A 23281-nucleotide genomic window follows, 5' to 3' on the forward strand; every position below is an offset into this window, starting at 1 on the left:
GTGAACAAAAACGTAAATTACCATGCACATAGTAAACCTTAAACACCTGTTCATCGACACAAAACCAACCAAAGATTGGAGATGGAAATAATGACCATAATTTGTTTTAGTTTATGACGCTTAATGATAAAAACGATTTGTATACAACAGTATAACTTTACTATTAGTAAAGTTATCGCCATCTTTAATATAATACGCACATATGGGTAGCTGGTATATACACAATACAGTATACATTTTTTGTAATAGAATAAAATAAAGGGGAAATAGTTGTAGTACGGTAAATCTTTTTAGAATATAGAGAAATTATGTGAGTACATAGGAGGTTTAATGATCCGTCATAAACGAATGGAAGATGGTAAGGGTATATTTTTTCCAGATATTGTATGAAAATGGAATTTAAATTCGGTTCGATTTGGGAGTCCGACGAACTGTCATAAATTAATGATGAGACAACGTGTGTAAATATTATATGGTACTTATAGTCCTTTCGTAAGATGCCACGAAATGTCAAAGCTGGTTCCTATGTAGTGATTGCATAGTAAGAGGAGTGTTTTTGGTTTTGAATCGACCCCCATCACCGGATGCATTTATGCAAAAAATATACAAGCTATATAATTCAGATTTCTACAAAATATGTATCATGGTTACATGGTTCTGATTGATATTTAATATAATTAATATTTAGACCAATGTCTACAATGCTGAAGAGTATATATAAGGCCCCTCACATGTCATATTTAAATATAAAATTAAAACACCTCCATATAAAAATCCTGAGTACATGGTGGCAGTATACTAATTAATTAATCGATGAAATAATATATGTTTATAGAACACGAAAATGTATCCGTGTATGTTTAAGTGTTTTTTTGTCATTGATATCGTTTAGTGATTTCTTTTTTTCTCTTATTTTTAGCATGTGAGCATTCTACTGCTGTTTATTATTATTTATTATGACATGTGTTATATAAAGTTATTCTTATTAAATAACACTTACAAGTTTTAATTATTAAAATTATATTTCTTAACTCACATGGACCAACATGGTTATATTGAATTAATAATAATAATAATAACAATGTTTACACTATGCGTATCTACAAAACAAGATAATAATAATGCGAATCAAACATATCTACTATATATGAATGTCAAGTTACAGACCCGTTTAATAGTTTGATAAATATTAAACATACCTAATATATACCTAACGTCTCCCCTTTTTTAAGATAATAGGTAGAAGTACAAAAATAATAAATAATTGCATTTAAAAAAAATTAGATAATTAACCAATACTTATATTATAATATAACAGTTTATAAAATTAAGAGAAACAAATCAACAAATTCAAATGTGCTATTCAATTCTAAAAATTGGTAGACAACAAATTTAATTAGGTTGGTATATTAAATAGGTCATGCTATTATTATGAGTTGCCGAGTGGATTAAGGCGTCGGTTGCGACGCACACCGACGCCGGTTCGAATCCGGGCACGGGTGGCATTTTTCTTCAGGCAAGTCACGGTGTCTGGAGAGAAGTGCTGCCATATCCCACCATTATAGATTGGATATCTACGAGTGCCCACTAAAAAATCTGCCAAACTATCAAACACACGTGTTTAAACTTACAGTACCCTCCCCCACAGTTAAAAACCACCCAATACCTAAGTTTCCACGGGTTGATTATTAAAAAAAAAATATTATTATGATTACTATGGCTTTTAATGTATATACATTAAAAAAAAAAAACTTATTACATGCATATATAATTTTTATTCTTTGCGACCATATCCAATTATATCAGTGTCTCTTTTTTTCTGTTTAATATTCATGTCACTTTTAATTATTTTAGACAACGGAAATTATTTTCTGAGTAATTTAACTGCAAATCTTTATCATTTATATCAAGTAATATTTGTGTGCACATCAACGCTTCTTTAGCTTCTCAAAATGATCATGACTTTATAAGTTAATGTAGGTCAGCATAAAATATATCAAATGATTAATTTTCACCTTGTTTCCTAGTTAAGTATTTGTAATGGGAACGTTATTATTTTTAGGAACATAATATTCTTCAAAACATTTGAAAATGCCTTTAACAGTTGTTTTTTCAATTTTTAACGTGTTAAACAATTTCCAACTATCTGGACCTAGTAAATTGATTAGACGTGCCACCTGCCTGACGTGCTATAAATTAAACCTCTACTTCTTGTTTAAATAATTAAAAAAATTCATTTAGATTGCCGATAAGTTTGAGGTGCTGGTCTATTGAATTCCATATTCAATTTTTATCGAATAGAATCCCAGAAATCAAAGAGATATCACGTATAGAACATTGGTAACTTTTTCTGTAACTCCAAATACTGCACCATGTTTTATTTAGTTATTTTTAATAAATAACACTCACAGATTTTAATTATTAAATATTTTATTTTTTAACCAATATTGACCCACATGGTTTGTACTTACTAACAATGATAATATTTTACACAGTACGTAACTACAAGACAAGATAATGATAATGGGCGTCTGTGACCAATCATTAATCAAACATATTATCTACTATATACGAATGTGAAGTTACAAACAAGTTTAATAGTTTAATAAATATAATATACCTACATTATACAAAGGTATAACATGATGCATATGAGTGTATTCTATATATTATATATATGTATATAATATCCTTTAATACGCTTACCTTGGTAGTAATATTTATTGTTGCTGTCTGAAATATAAAATCATGGTAATTGTGGATATTTTGACGGAATTAAGTTCTATGCTCTATATCACTACGATATAATAATAATAATATGCAACGTAATTCCATTTGTATTATTTTAATGCGTAATCTTATAATATTATGATGACGTGCTATGTCCACTTGCAAGTTAATATGGTATTGAGATATTGTGGTCTATTCCACACCCTTGAGTATCGTAATATTGAGCTTCTATATTTTGCAGTTTACGTGTACTTGTTTATACGACTAGGCATTAACAAGTTAATAAGTTAAAAGTAAAGTTGATTTCAACTTTTTGACTTAACTAGTTACTTTTGGGTTACCGTAATCTAATTACTATGTAACTTAACTATATTAATTTTTAATTAAAATTAAATCCACAAATTAAATATAAATGTTAATCAGTTAATTTAATTTAATTTGTTTTCAATTTTATTTTATATTATTACATTTCTATCGTTTTTTTTTCAAGTCCAGAACAAATTTTAGGTATTGTGTAATTAGGTAGGTAAATTGTTTTGTTAATTAATTATTAATTTATCGGAATTTACATTAATAGTAAATAACATTCAGTAATCATACAAAACCAGTGTTAAACAATAGACTAGTTTTATTATTTTCGAAAACTGACATGTGTCGAAAATTGTATACTTACTTTTATCTATAATGGCAAATACTAGAAACTGTGTTTGACAGTGTATAGTTTATTAGAAATCATAATTTATATTATGCATAGATTTAATATAACATACTTGCTTATTGCCGATACTAAAATTGTTTTGTACCTACTACATACAAGGATGTGTGTATTAGTTTTAAAAAAATTAAAATGTTTAAATTTATCTATTGAAGTTTATAGATTGTAAAAATTGTATCCACCGGCAGGATCATGTTAAGTATAAAAAGAAAAGAGCGTTTTTATCTGAACTAAGTTAAACAATAATTCAATAAAATTTCAACTTTTAAGTTTTTATTTTTAACGCATATTAACTTAAATTAACTGAGTTAAAAAAAATCATGCCTTACTAATTTTTATGTAACTATTCGGTTTTTCATGAATATTGGTCTAATCTTAACTGTAATGTAAGGTTGATCTAATCTTTAATATCGAAGAATAAAACATAAATTGTATTTAATCTTTTTGGTTGGGGACCGATTGAAATTCAGGACTACTTTACGTATTTTAGCAATAATATGCTTTGAATACCTGTAATTTTAATACTACCACGTAACCAATAATTAAGAACCGATTGAAGTTCAAATTTATTATAACACATGGACACTATAATATAGTCACATATTTATGTATATTAACTTTGTGGGTATTATGATTTATGGCACTATTGCGCAACCCTTTTGGAACGATTGAAATTCAAGTATCCTATAGTATTGAGAATGTGATCTGGGTGTCAGTTGTACTTTCATCACTACCTACCATAAAACCAAGTACCGATAGGAATTTTAAAGTATCTAGATATTTATATTTTTCTTATTATAGTAGATACTGAGTTAATTCTGGTTGATATACCGTCATATTCTTTAATACTTATTGTAAATTCCAAACTAATGGAATATATTACCATATATTTTAAGTAGTTAAAATCAACTTATTGTGCATGTAATATAATAATTATTTTACTTAAATATATTCTAATTAAACGAGTTAATTACAACCTAAATAATAGTACTATTATACAACGCAGTACTAAAAAATAAATATCAAAGATGTAATTTAAATTATATCATGCTAGTGAATACTTAAACTATAAGGTTTGAAAATGTATGGATAGAACAAGTTTGATAGTGGAGGAAGGAAACAATTGCGTTTAGTGGGTAATACAAAATAGTTTTAACTTTTACATTTGAACGATGTCAAATACTCGTTGAACTGAAAAAAAGATGTTTGCTCGGACCAGCTTGGTAGACAGTATAAAACTGACCAACGACTGTTGTTTTCGCCGACTATTATAATAAAAATGTTTGTAGAAACAGCTAGTTAACTCTCTGCTTTTTATGTGTATCGTTCGTATGGAACGTTTAGTCCATACGATACGTCTGTATATAAGATGTGTGTGTGTGTGTGTGTGTATTTCAAAATGGAGTTAAGGAGTTTAGAATGGTTGTAGTTATAATGGAACGTTGGATCGTAAATGTGAGTGGAATGTAAGTAGAATGTGTATGATGTGTGTCTCGTGTTTGGTCATAATATTAAAGTTAACTAAATCGTATTGAACGTATTGATGACTGTCGATTCCAGAAAATCTGAATGATTACTTAGACTTTTTTTTTCAATTTTGGTCTTTTGAAATATTATAATATAGTACTTTTTTAAAAAGTGAATTGAAAATAAACTACTGAAACGCGTGTTAAGAAACGATACGGTATTATAATACTGTCAATGTTTAACGATAATTTCCAAAAACATGATGTTTTCCGAAACTCGTTATAATTTACTGATAGGTACAGTTTAATCCACGATGTTCACAATAAAATATCGACTTATACTATAATTATAGGTCATAATAACTATTGCACGGTTGTATTTCGTTTGTCGCAGGTGGTCGTCGGGGACGTCTACAGTTGTGGTGACGGCCGACACGAGTGCCGGTGGTGGAGGAGGCGGACGCAGCAAGGCGCCAATGAACTTCTTGCGCTTGCGGTCTGTCCAGCGGACGGACGCAGGAAATTACACTTGCACGGCCAGGAACACGGTGGGGTCTAAGAGTCTACAACATCAGGTGATCGTAACACCAGACATGAGTGCGCACGTGGTACCGGCATTAGCAGATATCGAGTCCGGCCGGTCCGTGTCGTTCACATGCATCACATCTGCAGCCGACGATAACGTGAGTTTTTTTTAAAAATCTTTTGATCGGTTTGTGCCATAGATTTATTATTTTGGGTCATTGTATTTTCCTCTGTGCATACCCTTCATGAATTGTGTCGTGTATTCCACCCATGCAACAATATACCCACTACGCGGTAGTTGTTAATGAGGATTGAGTGACCGTATGAAAAAAATAATGTATACATTCGTTGATTGACTTTATTTGAAAAAAAACCATATTATATAAAATTAATTGGTGTGAGGAAAACAGTGCTTGCAGCACGATTTGAGCTGAACGGCAAACGGGTCTGTCCGTAGACGATGCCTCCACTCCCGATCTAGCATGATCCCTATGTATTGGAGCTTAACGGCCAGTAGAGTGAAAACCACGTCGAGATGATAACCATATAATGTTAAATACAGAATATAGGAATATTATTCAACACTTCTTTCAATATTTAAGTATTTAGTAAGCAGCTGCTATTTTTTTAATATTTGTCCTATTATCTTATTTCTTTTAGATATATTTTGTCCTATCCAGTAACTCTTGGTTAGTACAATGTAGGACCCTATACTATAATAGCGAAAATCGAATTCTACCAATAATGCACATTGCCAAGATAATGAGTTTAGTGGGTTAAAATCACTTACAACAAAAAGAATATGAAATATGAGTTATCGAAAATTATTTTGAAAAATTACTAAAACAATGCAATCAATAAATTATCATTATAATTATTTGTTTTTGAGCTTTAAATCAGGGACTGGAACCTTTTGAATTTATCAGTACCGGTTCCGGTACTGGTCTCCAAAAATAAAATGACTGTTCCCGATCGGTTCTGGTATTTTGATAAAAAATAATAAAGGTTCCAAATAAACTTCAGTACCTACCGGTTCCAGATAATTTAGGTACCGAAAAGTATGATCATTTTAAATAAATATCCGGAATGCTGGTTTTATTAATTGTATAAGAAATATTAGAAAACTCATATGATCATGCATAGTTCATACAAAATACAATTTAATTATTTTATTTCTGAACCTAAAGAACCTTTTCAATTTAAAAATTCCGGTTCTTTAACTATTAAAACATAGATTTAAGTTCCGGTTCCAGTTCTTAATATTTTAAAGGTCCCAGTTCTCGAACTGGTTCTTTTAGGTTTAGTTCTAGCCCCCGCTTTAAATTCATGGATTTCGTTGAATTACACTCAATTTTAAAATTATTAAAATAGCTTAACCTGTTTTTTATTATTAATACTAATAAATATCAATAATGAATTTGTGACCAAAGTGTATCAGTCATATACTCAGGTATTGATTAATGATGAGTGAATGAAATTTATGAAATGTTATGAATGTTGTGTCAATTTTCAGTGTTACACAAAAACAATATTATATATTATATTTGCATAGATTATACGACAGAAATGTGTTTATTCCATGGCATTTGTCATATAAAATCATAAAAAAAAAAAACAATTACTTTTTACAAACATTTTAATAACACGTGTAGTGTAGGTAGTTAGCACAATAGGGTTAATTTATAAAGGTACACGATGATGGTGTTTAGTTAAATACTGACTTATTCTTCTTACATAAATCTAGGTAATACTATTATTTTATACAAACATATTTTTTGTTTATATGACTTGCGCATAATTTTAGATATGCTCTATAAGCAACGCACATACAGGTCTTAATATTATATTTTTGGCGGTGCGTGGCGAAAATTGCATATATGATCGACACAACTTTAATGTGAACGAACGACTTTCATCATTTGATAACATCCCTAGTTCATATTGATGTCAGACATTTGTATTTTTAATTTAATTCTATACCATACGTCATGATGTTAGTCAAATCGGAATAGCATAATTAACTGAATTTTAAACAACAAACAAGAATATTATAGAATTATATTTAATCTATAGTTTTTATTATGCACTATTATTTAGGGATGGAACGATACTAAAACCTATACTCGATATCAGCCGATATTGGTGGTATCGCGTTTATCGGTATCGGTTTTTTTTTTTAAAACCGATATTTGAACCGATACCAAAAAAAAAAAAACCAAATCTATCAGCATAATAGCATTGATTATAAATTGTAATAGTTAAATGTAAAATGATAATATTATTTCGGTTGATAGTATCGGTGATATTTTAATATCGGTTCATTGTTTATGCTGAAAATGTTGGTTTTCAAATATATCGGGTATAGGTTTTTTATCAGTTGCATATATCGGAATATCGGGTACCTGTAAAAAGAGGTATCGGCCCAACCCTACTATTATTAGTCAATATTTGTATACATTCGCACAAACAATGTCACTATATAAATGTAAACTGATAAAATCAATGAGTTATACACAAACTAAAGTGAGTGGGCTGATAAGATATCATCTTACCACCCACATAATGTTGTTAATAACACACTTTTATTTGTAGACCATTTGTATGATCAGTTTCAAACTCTCAATTTAAAACTACCTATGTTTGCCATTTGGATGTTATCCAACCCATCCTCCCATTTTCAACACTTAATTTGGCACACCATGTATGCAAAGGTTTGGTATATATCATGAATCATGATATCATTTGTAATAAATTTTTACATTTCACAACTAATTTTAACCTATTTGTAACATTTATCAAAAAATTGCATCTTAGTTTTCACGGTAATCGAATTTAAAACTAAATTGCTTATGTTGGCTCTAAAGTAACAGCAATAAGAATTTTTACGCCCTTTGTAGACATTTTACGATTCCAATTCTTTCAAAAACTTTACTTTACATTGAATTGGAGCTGGTTAAACATGTTCTATACAGCTCCTCACATCATCGATCATAATGATTTTTGGATTTTTGTTTTTTTTTTTTTTTGCAAAAGCCATGTTTATTTTATATAAAACTACGAAAAATAATTGTAACTACCATAAATAACTACTTTTGGTAATACGCCACTTATCTAGCCTACATCGTATTCAAATAAAAATAATGAATTTATACCTAAGTAATTTTTATGAAGATAATGTTTTTACTATGGTAAAGAAATAAGTTTAAAAAAAGGTGGACAAGTGGTTACCGCTCTGCTCTACAGTAATCGTCAAACGTATCGTTGTAATAGATGGATTATATTTATTTTGAATTCAATGATAAATCATTGCATATGAAAAACGATTCTAATAGAAAACAACGTGTCAGTCAAGCATACTATTATTAATAATTAAAATTCATAGTAAAAAAAAAAATAGTAAAAATCAAAAATATCTCGTAGCTATGAATACTGTGACTTTCAGGTGAACTTTTTATTTTTGATAGAGACGGAAAAACTTGATGAAAACCTTTTAAGTACTTATGTAAGCTATATATAAAAAAAATATGAATTTCTTACTTAAAATTATTTGAAAATTTTGGAAATCTTAATGAAACTTTTCAACATTTGAACTTTAAATGCACATTTCACATACAAAATAATCGTGTTTATGCATCTTTTATATTTTTGAAATTACATTTTATATTTGATATTTTTCAAATTCAACTGATCAAGCTTTTTTACTAAGATTATATTTTTATCAATATAATTTTATTAATATATAATTGTTAATTTTTTTTTTTTTTTAATTATTCACTTGCAAACCGCTTTATAGTAGAAAGTCCGAATGATGTATATTTTAATCACGTAAACAAATTAATAATTTATCCAGCAATATTTATCAAGTAGTTTATCGAGCGCGGTTTAACTTGATGTTCTCAACGGAAAAAATACACGTTCCCACCTACTATAATACACGTGTATCAAATCATGGGCGTAGACACGGGGGGGGGATATGGGGGATGGATCCCCCCCATGACCTTTTTATATATATGTTATCCTATGGCATTATATGTTCACTGTGCTGCCCATACATTGAATTTGGCAGTGTATTCATCATGTGAACAACAAGCTATAAGGAACTGTTTAGGTGTGGTAGAAAAAAAATATTTGATAATCAAATTATTTGTACGATGAGATATGTGAGCGAAATATTCATACTTAATAATTATTGTGTAATGTATTATAAAGGGTACAACGGGTAAATATTTAGTGTGTGGAATACATGTAAAACAAAAGCGTGCTGCTGAACTGTCGTAATTCAACTGAAATATCTATAGAAGCTAAACAAAACAAAAAAAAAACTATACCTATGTACAATGTGTTTTTTACTTTAACAATATGAAATACAACCCTTAACGATATAAATGATTATATGTTACAACAATATTACAATTTAAAAATATATTATAAACCCAAGTGGCAATTAATGGGTTATTCAACATTTACAGCAGAAGAGCAAAATATTACTTCAAAGTTTCAGAAAGAAAAAAAAATACTAAATAATAATGTTTGTGGCAACAAACAAAATAATTAATAAGGTAAAACGTATTTTCTTAGGACGATAAAAGTTGATATTAGTTATGATAATCGTCTTAGTGGCATAAAATAGAACGTGGACGTTTAAAAATGTTGTAGTTATGATGAAACAACTATCAGATGTATATTAACGCTATAATTGAAAGGACAAAAAAATATTAATTTACTGTTTTTCGTACTGATTCATTAAAAAGAGATTTTCATTAACCATAAAATGCTGAGGTTCAAAAGTTATGCACCAGAAAACTACCTTCCGATTATTCAAATAAACTTTTATGCGGAAGCGTTCGAGAAGAAAACAATTTATTTTTACGTAAAACTTTTACGTTTTACTTTTACAGCGAACTTTATGATCTCTGGTCCGAAATACTTTCTGAAAACCAAACAAAAGAAAAAAAAGTTAAAACCATCAACTCTCTATAAAAGATACATTTTTTAGCTTCAAGTGACTTATAAGCAGTAACAAGCCTATGCGATATTATTTTCAATTTATACACATCGTCTAAATAGTTTTCTTTTTTAAATTAAACTTGAATGTTACAAAAAAAAATTGTTATGTACCGACACAAAGGATTTAGCAATATTTTCCTAACAGTATCCCGAACAAGGTGTGAACATAAAATTAATGGATATATCATAATATAATATATATAAACATTTTAATTTTATAAAACTATCCTCAGGAAGGTATGTTTTTTCTGAGAATGAAATTTATTTGAAAATACTTAAGTAGGTATATAATATATTTTAATGATTTAAAAAAAAATAATTTAATTAAACAAGTTACTGCGTAATAATCTAAAAATAAATGTTATATTTTACAGTCATTATAATAACTACTTTAATCAGAAATTTTATATTAAAAATCTATTAAATAATATTATATTACATTTAATGTACACAATATTTTAATTACTAAACATTATAAAATATTTTCTATAATTTAGATCAAATCTTTATACCTATATAAGAATTTAACTTGATTTTTGAGACGAAGGAAACCGGTTTGTTTGTTTATTTATTATTGTTATTATTATTATTATTAATTATTTATTTATATGTTTGCACTTGCATTTTTCCATTTTAAATATATATTATTCATTGAACAAATTATTTATTGATACATTTTTTTCTACCCTATTTTTATTCTATTATAAAAATAATAAAATTTACCACTCCAGTGGTTGAATTCAAAATGTAGGATATATAATTTTCAGAAATTAGCAATAACAATAACTACAATGTATAATTATAATATATTATTTGTATGGTCAAAAAATAGTCGTATGTTTTTAAATTAAATTATAAAAAAATAATTTCTTCCGTAGGAAGGTCGGGCAGCTGAATGACAGCAATTATGAGCATTAGCAATTGCATACATATTACAATTACGTGATTTCAACTTAAAATGTGATGTTCCATGTTACCATGAATCATCGCTTGAATATCTATGGAATATGACTTTGCACACTGGGTAGTTAAAAATAATATTATAATAGTTTAGATTCGATATAATTCTTGTAATGTAATATGCTATCATAAGTTTTAAATTTGTCAATTAATGGTTCGTATTAATATACTACGAAGCGTAATTTGATCTGATACATAATTTAACTTTATATTATAATATTTATGTATCCGTTATTAATTAGACAGTTTTTAGGCACTGTAAACTATATTCTTGCCACTTATTAAAAATAATAATAATTTGAATACAAATTTAGAAGTAATGTATTGTTGGTATTCAAATGTATTAATACATAATATTACGTGCGACATGAATCATAATAATATACATTTTACCTTTGAGTATATAATATTGTATATAGTATTATACTTAATTATAATACATAACAAATATTAATTATTCAAAAAATAGAGTATTTAAAAATTTAAGTCACATTATAAAATGTAGAATTTTATTTTATACGTTACTAGTTTTTTTTATATTGTTTTATTAATTGGCTATCTAAATCATAAATGATTTATTCATGCCAATTTTTTTTTTTCTTAATGAATAACGTGATGGTATTTTCAAATGAAAATTTTAAAATGTTATAATATTTTACCATACATTTAGACTTCAGTAGATAAATAAATTGATAGTGTGAACATCTGCCGGGAAAATAACATCAAAAATCAGGACGTTGGAGTGTAGAAATATTATAGTGTACTAGTGTAGTACATAGTAAAATTATTTAATAGTGAGTTGGTCTGTTACCTAAGTTATTGTATGACTGTCATAAATATGATTGTATGACGTCTAACGTTTGTAATATTTTCTAATTACTCGATTCCATTTAAATTTTAACTTAAAATAATAAATGCTGAATTTCCGACATATTTTATAGTAGATGTACCTATATGATGCTAGTTATTTAGTAATAAGTTGAAAACACGCAAAATTATAATAAATATCATTGAACTGGAATTAGATTTACAGGTTACTATTTTTGAGAGAAATTGAATGGTATTACACCATACTACAAATAGATAACCTACAGTCATCCTGTGTAATGTTTTATTTCTTAGAAAAAAAAGGAAAGACATAGTGGCGTGCCCTGTATATACAGAGTGATTCGCCAAGCATGCTCACCTCCATTGTTTCCTTAAATAATGGATTTATTCAAATTCTGGCCTGATTTTGGTTTCATTTTCAGCCAATTTAACGAAATCAAAAGATTTTTTATTACATTTCCATTTATACTGTTAGGTATTGTGTAGACAAAGTAACGCACGATTGTGGGCATTAACTGCAATTCAAATTCTTATACCTAGGTACCTTCTATCTATATTATTCGATTGTTAATTAAACATATTCCGATCATGTCCCTTCGATATCCAATGCGAAATGATTGTGGTTTTGGGTTTTCAATAACAGTTTGATTATTCACCATGCAGGCATTTACACACGGTAAGGATTCAGTATAAAATACATTGGTACTGGTAATATTAGGTGAATGTCTGATGTCAGTTCGAATTGGTCTAGGGAAGCTACCCACGCAAATTAAATTAAAATTCCTTTCGATTCAACCTACGTAGGCAGCGATGAGCTAACGTTTAGCACTATACCTATTTAGTATAATATGTTAAGTATAGAAAATCACTCGGTTAGGCCTGTTTACACAATACTAATAATAATACTAATATAACATGACTGAAATACCCGTGGTGTTCAAATAATGTCATGATATAATATTACAACAGCAATAATACGAAAAGGTCTGTATCGAGTGCTACGTAGAAAATGCGTCTCATCCGTGACGAGATTTTTCCCCTGGTCTAAAAGGCGCTTGCGTGTCGTAACAATAATAACAACAACAACAACAAGAAGATTTTCACACACCCTCTCGAAATGTCTCTGCGGGTGACACTTCGAAACGTTTCGGTATCCTCGAAAATGAGTTTCACGTGTATAATTGAACGTCCGATAACATCGACGCCGCCACCGCGTGAATCAGACAGCCGACGACGACGGTTGCCATCATCATATTATTGTTGTCACCTGCGACATCCGAAGGTTCGTTCGCCATCATACCACCACTACGACTATTATTCACTCGACGAAATTATTATATCGAAATTAATATCATAACACGCGTAGTATAACGCTATGGCTGCCGGAGTAATGCACACGAGGGCTGAATCCATACCAGTTGGTCGAAAGTTGACCTTACACCGAACAAATCGTCGTTAGAGGTGTCGGGGTACATTACGTACAATAAGACGCCCACAATCGTGCATAGAGTTACGTCGATCGGTGGATATATTTTATATTACCCCCTGCACTTTTCATGTAGTCCAAAGACCACCGAACAGAGTTCGATTGTAGGTTATTGAAATTGCATGGGCGAAGAGAAGAAAAATATAAGATTGTGTTTCCCTTTCTGTGGGATTACTTGCAGGACATTTCAGATCAATAATTCTATAATAGAAAATGTGACACAAACTGGACAACACGTTCTGAAATAATAAAATAAAATAAATGTTATTAATTTATATTATTACTATTGTTTACGTAATATTTACTATACACGAGATGTACAATAAAATATATACAAATATAAATATAAAAAATATGCAATGCAAAGTAATTCTTTTAATGGGAAACACTCATTTTCTCAAAAACTTTTACCGTTTATAGAACTTATTAAATGAGTTTTTTGAGTGGCACATGGGTACTTCGAAAAACATCGGTCCACTTGTCTACTAATTTTCGTGTATACAGCCACAAATAAAAATGTAAAAAAAAAGCACATACACTCCATTGTAAAATCAATAGGTTCAATCATAGTATTCACTCAGAATCTAAATTGTATAAAATAATAAAATAAATTATAATCTGTATAAATAGTTATACTTTTATAGATTATATCTAATAATATTTAATAACATATAGCTATATAAAGAAGATTTTTTGGTGACATTAAATAATAATCTTATTTTTTAAGACGTTCATTAATATCCACATATAAAATTAATTGTGTTTATTTTATAAAATACATACTTTTTTATGTCATTGGTTTGGAAAAAAATGGTCATTCTAGTATAATATATAAATTGGTTTGAATTCATGATTTTTTTTATCTATCCAAACATACATTTATAATTTTCGTTTTATCTATTGCAGAATATGTATATTAAGAGCAAATTTTGGATAGATATAATATTTTATAATATATTAATTATAAATAGTTAATAATAAAATACACATAAATTATCATTTTAAAGTTGTTTTATTACAATACACAACAATTCAAGTTAATTTTTGAACTTAATTTTTTTAATTTATGGTAAAAGTTATTACCAAATGCACAACGCTACTAAAACTGGTACTTTCTAACTTGCATTTTCTAAATTTAAAGCTTTAATGAAATAATTTTACAATCGTTTAATTATTTTAAATTTTAAATAAAGTATCAGGTGAAATATTCTGTGAATTATTATCATATAAGGGAATATACAGAAAAACAAAACCATACGTATGTCTTATAATAATTATATTATAACTTAGATTTTAAAAATAACGTCTTGGGTGGAAATTTCCGTACTAAATTCTTACACTCAAAGTTTATAATGCAACAAACTAGGTATAAAAACATTGTTATATTGTATTGAAAAAATAAAAAGTATATTTCAAGCTGATATGGCTCTTATAATATACTAACATACTTTTTAATATAGACGTTAATATATAGATTTCCGTAATTAAGTTTAATTCACGAACTCCAGTCAACGAATTTCTGACCCACCATTATACCGTTCATGCCGGAAGATTTCGATTTTGTTCTAAAACTTTAGTAGAAAAAGAAAACTCCAACTCTATGAAATGGGTCGATTATTGTCCTGATTCCTGAGTTATAGATCCGGATTCTATATTCGATGCTCTATCAGTTAACGTGGAAAAGAAAACTATTATCTTCGAACACAAACTTAGAAAGCCGAGAAACTGTACGTTGAACTAATATATTATAAGTACTGAAGTCACTTCGGATTTTACCCAAAACTATGAAGTAAGATAAAAATGAAAATAATTTTTTTTAGAAATATATTAGATTAGTATAGGAGTTGAGTGTCAATTTTTGTGACGTTAGTTCGCCTCACAATTGATATCCTTTTAAAATATGTTTACATCTGTTTTGATATGAAACATTTTAATATAATTTTTGACATTGATAGGTTAGGTATATCCATAAATCCGTTATCAACTATATTATATTATATTATATATTTTATTGATAGTTAAATTATTCCAAAGTTTAATATAAATCGTACAGAAATTAATTAATTATATTAATATACCTAGTGTGTTTTATCGTGTATACATGATACAATTACTTAAATAAACCAAAATGTTTCAGAGCATAAAATAATATTTTCCAACATTTAGACCTTTTATATTTCTATAATATTAATTTACGATAAATATTACTTATGGAATATAAAATGTCGTAAGGAGAAATGAAAACGTTCGTGAAATAATATTTACTTTGATGACTTGGTTTACGTAAAAAATTCTTGTTGAGGTATAATGACACAAGTGAAAATATGAGTAATGTTTCTGAAAATAAAATCGCTTGTATTAATATTACATTTTCCCTTCCAAAACGTATAGAAAATACAATATTTCAAAGATGAATTCAAGTTTTAATCAAGAGAAGAGTTGTAGATATCTACCTATCTCTAGCCCACGATACAATATCGTATAACTACGATATATAGACAGACGTTCTCAATTATTAATATAATATTATATGTACATATATCCATATAAAAATGATATCACTCGATTGCGATGAATTTTTCTCGATTTTTGTTCAACAAATTTTGGATCAGTACAATAATATTCGTAAAATAAAATATACTAGGTGGTATTATTATATAAGTAGGTAGGTAATATCATATAGGTAGTATATACATTGAAGCATATTTTGAAGGTACGTTACACGTATGATATGTAATATCATTACTCATAAAGTATGTAGGTCAGTCGTGTAATATTAAACAAACACATCCAGAGACTATAGTCTGAAACAAGTTGAAGCTTTTGAATAAATTGATAGGGCAGTGTTCACTACGGCACCATCGCTCGTGCAGGTACATATTATTACAATAATATAGGTATATTATTATGTAGGCAACTGTAAAAAAAATTCTTTTCGTTTCACGCCAATAGGTATATTATTCTTATTGAATAACTCTGAAATTCATATATTTTAATATTGCATGATAACGCACAGGCGGTACGTTAGACGAGTCGTTCCCTAATCGGTTAATCGGTATACGTGACGGCACAACCGTTTTGTCAAAAATATAAATGATATAGAAACAACAACACCACGATCGAGGATAGGAAATTCAAAAAGTGGGCTCCTGGTGAAATGAACCGTGCGCCGGTCTGACTTGTATTGAAGATTGAAAATTGTAGGTATGTTTATAATATAATATATTAGTAAATAAGAAAACTGATCAACTCGGTATAATTGCTATACTTCGGACCGAGTTTTGTGAATTTTTTTTAATTTTAATTTTTAATTTGAAATTTGATATTTACAATCTGTGCTTAGCACCACAATAAGTGAATTTGATAATTTGTGTACAATAATTTTAACTTGAATAATATGAAGAGAGAGGCCAACCAGTGATGGAATCCAACGTGAATAGTTTTGTGAATTAATATCCTAACCGTATTATGTATATTATATTATCAAAACAACATTTAAAATATATTGAGGATTACTGATTATAAGTTTATTATAACTATACAATCAAAACAAATAACTCAAACACATAATCTAATTCTCTAAAAACCTCATTTTCTTCATTTTTTTCCCCTTTTCTATACTAATATAATATGAAATGTTATCACTGTTATAGGTAGATAATATGTACCATAGTTTTTTCTTAAAACTATAACTTATTTGTTTTGTATTTTTTTTTTTATTAGTATTATATTTGTATTCTATTTGTATTTGATTTAATTTTATTTTTCTCGATTTAATATCTATTCTCCTACAAATTACTTTTTACATTGTACTGAACAGAAAACTGAATCTAATTGCCAACTAACATGGTGAGCAGTGTGCTTTATAATATTTTGTTTCATAAAGTTAATATAAATCCCAAAATAAAAATATTACTAATACAATAATGAATTTAACTTTTACAATATCTTCAAACCATGTTCGAAAATTCTTCACAAATTGGCTATTTCTTAAGTAACACTTACTTATTAGGTTATATAAATATTTTCCCATTCACACGTAATGTAATTTCTATGCTGAGTTAGCACTTGGCAAACGAAAACAGTGAGAGCAAAATTCGACTAGGTGGGTACTGGATATGTTTATTTTTTTTTTTTAAATAAACCGACAGCCGCTTGCACCGTGACTTCGACATTACGGTGCCTATATTTACGCAAAACATCGTCGTCTGCACGTTTGATAGGGTAGAGAAAATCCATTGAGTTTTTCATTATCGACAGTATAAAAAGTAACCCAGTTCAAAACTCCTAATACTTCGTCACGTGACTGTTCAGTTTTTCATTTAATAAAAAAAAAAACAAATTTACTACCCATACCTATGCCTATCTACTAAATATTTACAGCGATCATTATAATATTAAACTATTTGTATACCAAGGTCGTTGTTTCGGTGCCCCAAAAATCGAACTATTTCGAAATCGTACCCACTTGCACGACCCACGATGATAATTTCTGAAAAAATGCATAATAACTTTATAATATTTACATGTGTAATCAGATTGGAAAATTCTAAAGAATTTTAATATCGCAATGTGGGTATTTTTTACTGTGGTCTCTGAAGATATAACAATATGATGAACGTCTTAATTACATTCACGCGTCTCCATCGAAATCGACTTGTAGTATAATATTCCATCCCCAATTCTATCAGTCAGGATTAAGTTCATTATTTAATTACTGGGAAAAGAAATAAAACTCACATTTTACCCTCTTTCCGTTTTAAGCCTCGACTTAAATTAAATTGATTTTATTATTGAAGTTCCATTATTTTAAAAATTTAAGTTCTTCTGCGAATATAATTCATTGTATTTTTTTTATTCAAAATCTTATATCTTTATTCTTGGAGTTAAAAAAATGTTTGCCTTTTCTGAAATAAATAATACAATTTAAATAATAATTATTTCTTATAAAAATCACAAAAGTAATTATTTTCGTTTACAATTCGAAAATTTCAGCCTTAAATCGAATTTCGACGTATAATGATATTCTGAAAAACAACTATAACTCGTCTGGAACATAAAAAATGATTCCTTAGTGTCATTATATTTTTGTACCACTTGTATCTAGGTAGGTACATTATTGTTTTTTGCAGATTTTTTTTTACAACTAGCACGTCTTACCTATTCAATTTACATACTATATTATTATTGCGCCTGTGTACGCATTGTCTCGTATCGATTCACTGAAGTCTTCTTATTATTTTATTTTTTTCGATACACCATACTGCATCGTGAACTGTTTGTACGTATATATTATAATATGCACCTGCACATTGTTAAAAACAATGTGGAAATAGAGTGACACGATATACATAATATGTCTTTTATTCTCGAACGTGCACAATTTGCAACGATTCACGGAAATATAATATGTAGTTACAAGAATATTATTTCATTACGATTTCCGGTATTTCCGGTAACATAAAGGTATTAGCGGGTGTATCATGAGAAAATACTGTCCATTAAAACATTTTTATTACGATTCTTTTACAAAGTTTTTCTCGTCAAAATATATTTCAAGTTCATTTTCCGACGTGCAGTAATTTGATTCTGAGCGGGATTTCAAGGAAGCTATCGATTTCAAAATAATATAATATGGTTTTGAGTCATCGGAAAATAGTTTTCGGTACAGTATCAGTAAAGTCTATATCGTGTATCATTCGTTTGGAAATTGATTGTACAACGTTCCATAATACAATTGTAAACTTTTAATATCGTGATGTTGGAAAAACGATGAAATATATCTAGTGCGCAATTATATCGTGAAATAATTTATTGCAATTTCTGTCTGTATGTTTCTTAACCTTCTGTTAATTCTACCTGACGCACAGTAGAGATAAACATTATTAATATAAGACGTTCCATCAGAATATTTAATAAACAATATAATGATTGTGCACTAACTTGTTTTTTTTTTAGTGATCTGAAACTTCAGCAGCGAAGACCATTAGTTTTTATAAATTGTTACACAAAGCTGATTATAATATTATACCATTATAACATTAGATAACCTATTTAAAAAAAATATATATATTTAAAAAATATTATTTCTAAATTTGATTGTCCAGCCCGGTTTCTTTGAGGAAAGATATTAGGTTACTTGATATGTCTGGTCCTAAGGATTCATATAATATGTTTGGGGTTATTTTGTGTTAGTGTTTCATCTTCATAGGATCTGCATGTGTTTTATTCTCATTATTGTCACACGAACTTGTTTATTATACGGTTTATTATAGTTTCTTTGTTTTTTTAACTACATTATTAAATGTGTTATTTAATTGAATAGCTGATGATTTGATAATGTGTTAATTATTTTAATCATAAGTCCATAAAATGATCATCGGAAAATGCATAATAATAATATGCTTACCTTTATTTTTTTTATAATTCATATTATAAACCTTACTGATATTTTAACGACGCTAGATGTTTCATACTCATTATAAATGACAAACATTGAACAATAATTAATTTTTTCGGTATACGTATCATGACGGGTATAGTGAAAAATATTGATATTTTGTTTCTAAAGGATAACAATATTCAGGACGTGAAAAACGAATATGTTAAAGACCGCACAATATTGCGTTTGGCACGGACTACTGCGAAGCGTATAATAATAAGCTATACCCTGACGTTTGTGGGACACTTTCATCCGTAGAATTTAGTCCGAAGGTACATAATTTAAGGTCCGCCAAGTCACAAATATGTTGTCTGCATGCGTAAACAGTCAATATATTTTCTCAATTGAAGAAAAGAGGTTAAGCGCACCATGGAGATTATAACGATGGTTGTAAATCAAATGACAAGACGTGGTTGTTATTATCGTATACAAACATCTTTGAACTCTTACGGACGTATATATATGATACCTAGTGAATCGCGTATAAAACTGCGATTAAATCAATTTTTTTTAAATGAAATAAAATGTAAAAGTAAAAATAAGTTTGATATAAACTAACCAAGTGTACACCCATTTCTATGATTACTTATCTATGTTTCTGTCCATACTCTAATGACATATTACTAAAAGTAATAATTTGTTTGTACCATTTATCAATTTTCTTTATTATCTGATAATTTGATATAAATTTACTATGACGTGATATCCTAAAAAAGTATGAAAAACAGTTTCAAAATTTGAGGACTTTTTAATCCAGTCATCAAAAAACTGCTTTTCTGAATTCTTTCAATTAATCAAAATATTAATGATTTGAAAAAAATCAATAGTTTTTAGATTTTAAGAAACCCAAAAGAGTTTTAGGAAAGAATTATATTCTCCTTATAAAACATCGATGTACATTCATAGTATAATCAATAGTAGGTATGTACAAATTTATTTTAAAAAAAATTTATATGTTTTTAATTTTGTTTTTTTCTAATAACTTTTTTAAATTTGTTTAATATGGCAATTTATTTCGCAATAAAATTCGTTGAAATAATGTTATACTATGATTTGGATCTTATTGGTAGTAATACAATATTTGTAATCTACTATAATTTCTTTTCTTCTTTAGATTATTAGCTGTTTTAGTAGATCTATAATTAATATAATGTCTGAATAATAATATGATATATTATTTATTTATTTATATTTATCTAATCAATAAATATAAGCTATCCATTATTCAATGAATATAGAAAAATACCTGGTAAAATGCATTTTATATTTATTATCGTTTAAATGTTTATATAACTTAAGATGCATTAGTTGTTGAAAATGTATTTATTGAATGTGAATAACATTTGAAACAAGGAGGTAGAATACTATTCTCACTTCATTTATCGTAATTTAGTACATTTAACAATTATATTTAGTTTAAAATAATAAAATAATTTTCATCTAAATCAAGCTTGCTCAAGAAAATCAATGGTATCAGAAATAAATAATAATATTATATATTTTAAATTCAGTCCAAAAGTTTTAAAGTCAAAACAGAAATTCTAAATTCCAGATTAACATAACTATTGAAGTCAATATAAAACAATTGAATGGATTCATTCTGCATCATACTTATAAATATTTGTTAAATAATGGTATAATTATTGTAAATATTTGGTAAATATTTGGTATAATTGTTCTTAGGAACTTTTATTACAAAAATTTACTTTAAGGAATTTAATATAGTTTTTTGTTTGGTTATATTATAAAAATAAATAAAATTATACCATTATATTTAATTAATATTCAAACTTAATGTATAATAATATAAGACTTTCAAGCTAATGTGTTTCTAATCATAATACAAAAAAGGTCTATTTACTCTCAAAATATTTTATTTAAGAGTATCTAGATTATTATTTATTAAAGCAAAAATCAATTGTGAGTTTTCAAGCGATTAGACAATGAACGGTAGGTATGAATAAAATTCGTTTATATTATAGTGCAATAATGGATTTTTAAGAACTTTACATTATCATATATGATCTATAGATCGTAACATAAAATCATCCGATAACAATCATTCAAAAATGACTAAAGTGACTATATTTCAAAATTATGTTTTTTAATTATTAAGATGTAAATGAGAAGAGGAAATGCTTATTTAGTTAAAAACATATGCTACATAAAAGTACAACAATAGTGATGAGGTTTTAATTACCTATTGGCTAGAAGTTAAATACTTTTAATTTGTCCAATATATTTCCACATTATTATTAAAATCTGAAAAGTAGAGAGAAACAATCATTTTACATTAGATCTGAATTGTTAAAGTTTTAAAAAAACTTAAATTTAGTAACACGATTACCGTTTAAATAGTTTATACTTAAATATTTGTTCAGTTCTCTACCATGCGTTTGTAATTAATCATATTTAAACGATATATTACATTATATTTATAACTGTACACATGTATTTGTATATTACATATTTTATAAAATAGTAGGTATTATTTTTTTATTTGTCTGGTTGTTGTGGTAGCGATATTATAATATTTTAGTAAAATATTATTTTTTTTTTATTTATTATAAATTAAAATGTAACATATTACATGTTACAAGTTAGTTATAAAAAGAAAACGATAACAATGACAGTTTAATTTAGAATTGTATACATAATATAATTTTTTATATTGTGTATTCGTGTAATTAATGTGTGGAATATGTGGTGTGTGTGTGTGAGTGTTATGGGGTAGGAGTTACAGGGAGTGTTAATTTGTTTATTAGGGATGTTAAAACAGCAAGAAGGGGGTTAAGTATAGATTTTAGTTCGTCGAGAAATTTGGTGATGATGTGTAGAGATTGATCGGGTGGTGTTTTGTTAGCTTCGATTTCAGCGTATGACGGTTTTTCTTTCGAGTTTGAACTGAGGGCTTCGTTTCCACTTCTTCGAAATGGAGGTGGTATTGCAAGTGTTGGAACAGGTTGATTTTCATTATTTATTTTTTAACTTTAGGTTTGGTGCGGTTTAATATTTTTTTAAAGGATTGGCATCCTTTAAAGTTTGCTGTACGATTTCCACCGCAATTTGCGCATTTTGCGGGTTCCTCCCGTTGTTTTGTGCATTCGTCAGTAATGTGTTCT

General features: G+C 27.8%; 1 protein-coding gene across 1 annotated transcript in view; it reads left to right on the top strand.

Annotated features, from left to right (window-relative positions):
- The first annotated feature begins 5272 nt into the window (after positions 1-5272).
- The window catches only part of LOC100570276 (Down syndrome cell adhesion molecule-like protein Dscam2), a 143211-nt gene continuing 125202 nt past the window's right edge, over positions 5273-23281 (top strand). Inside the window, exon 1 of the mRNA XM_029489031.1 lies at positions 5273-5594. Within this exon, the coding sequence (XP_029344891.1) occupies positions 5388-5594 (207 nt within the window). The 5' untranslated portion in view covers positions 5273-5387. The remainder of the gene's footprint in view (positions 5595-23281) is intronic.

Source organism: Acyrthosiphon pisum, chromosome X, assembly GCF_005508785.2.
Source record: "Acyrthosiphon pisum isolate AL4f chromosome X, pea_aphid_22Mar2018_4r6ur, whole genome shotgun sequence".
NCBI classification, from domain to species: Eukaryota; Metazoa; Arthropoda; class Insecta; order Hemiptera; family Aphididae; genus Acyrthosiphon; species Acyrthosiphon pisum.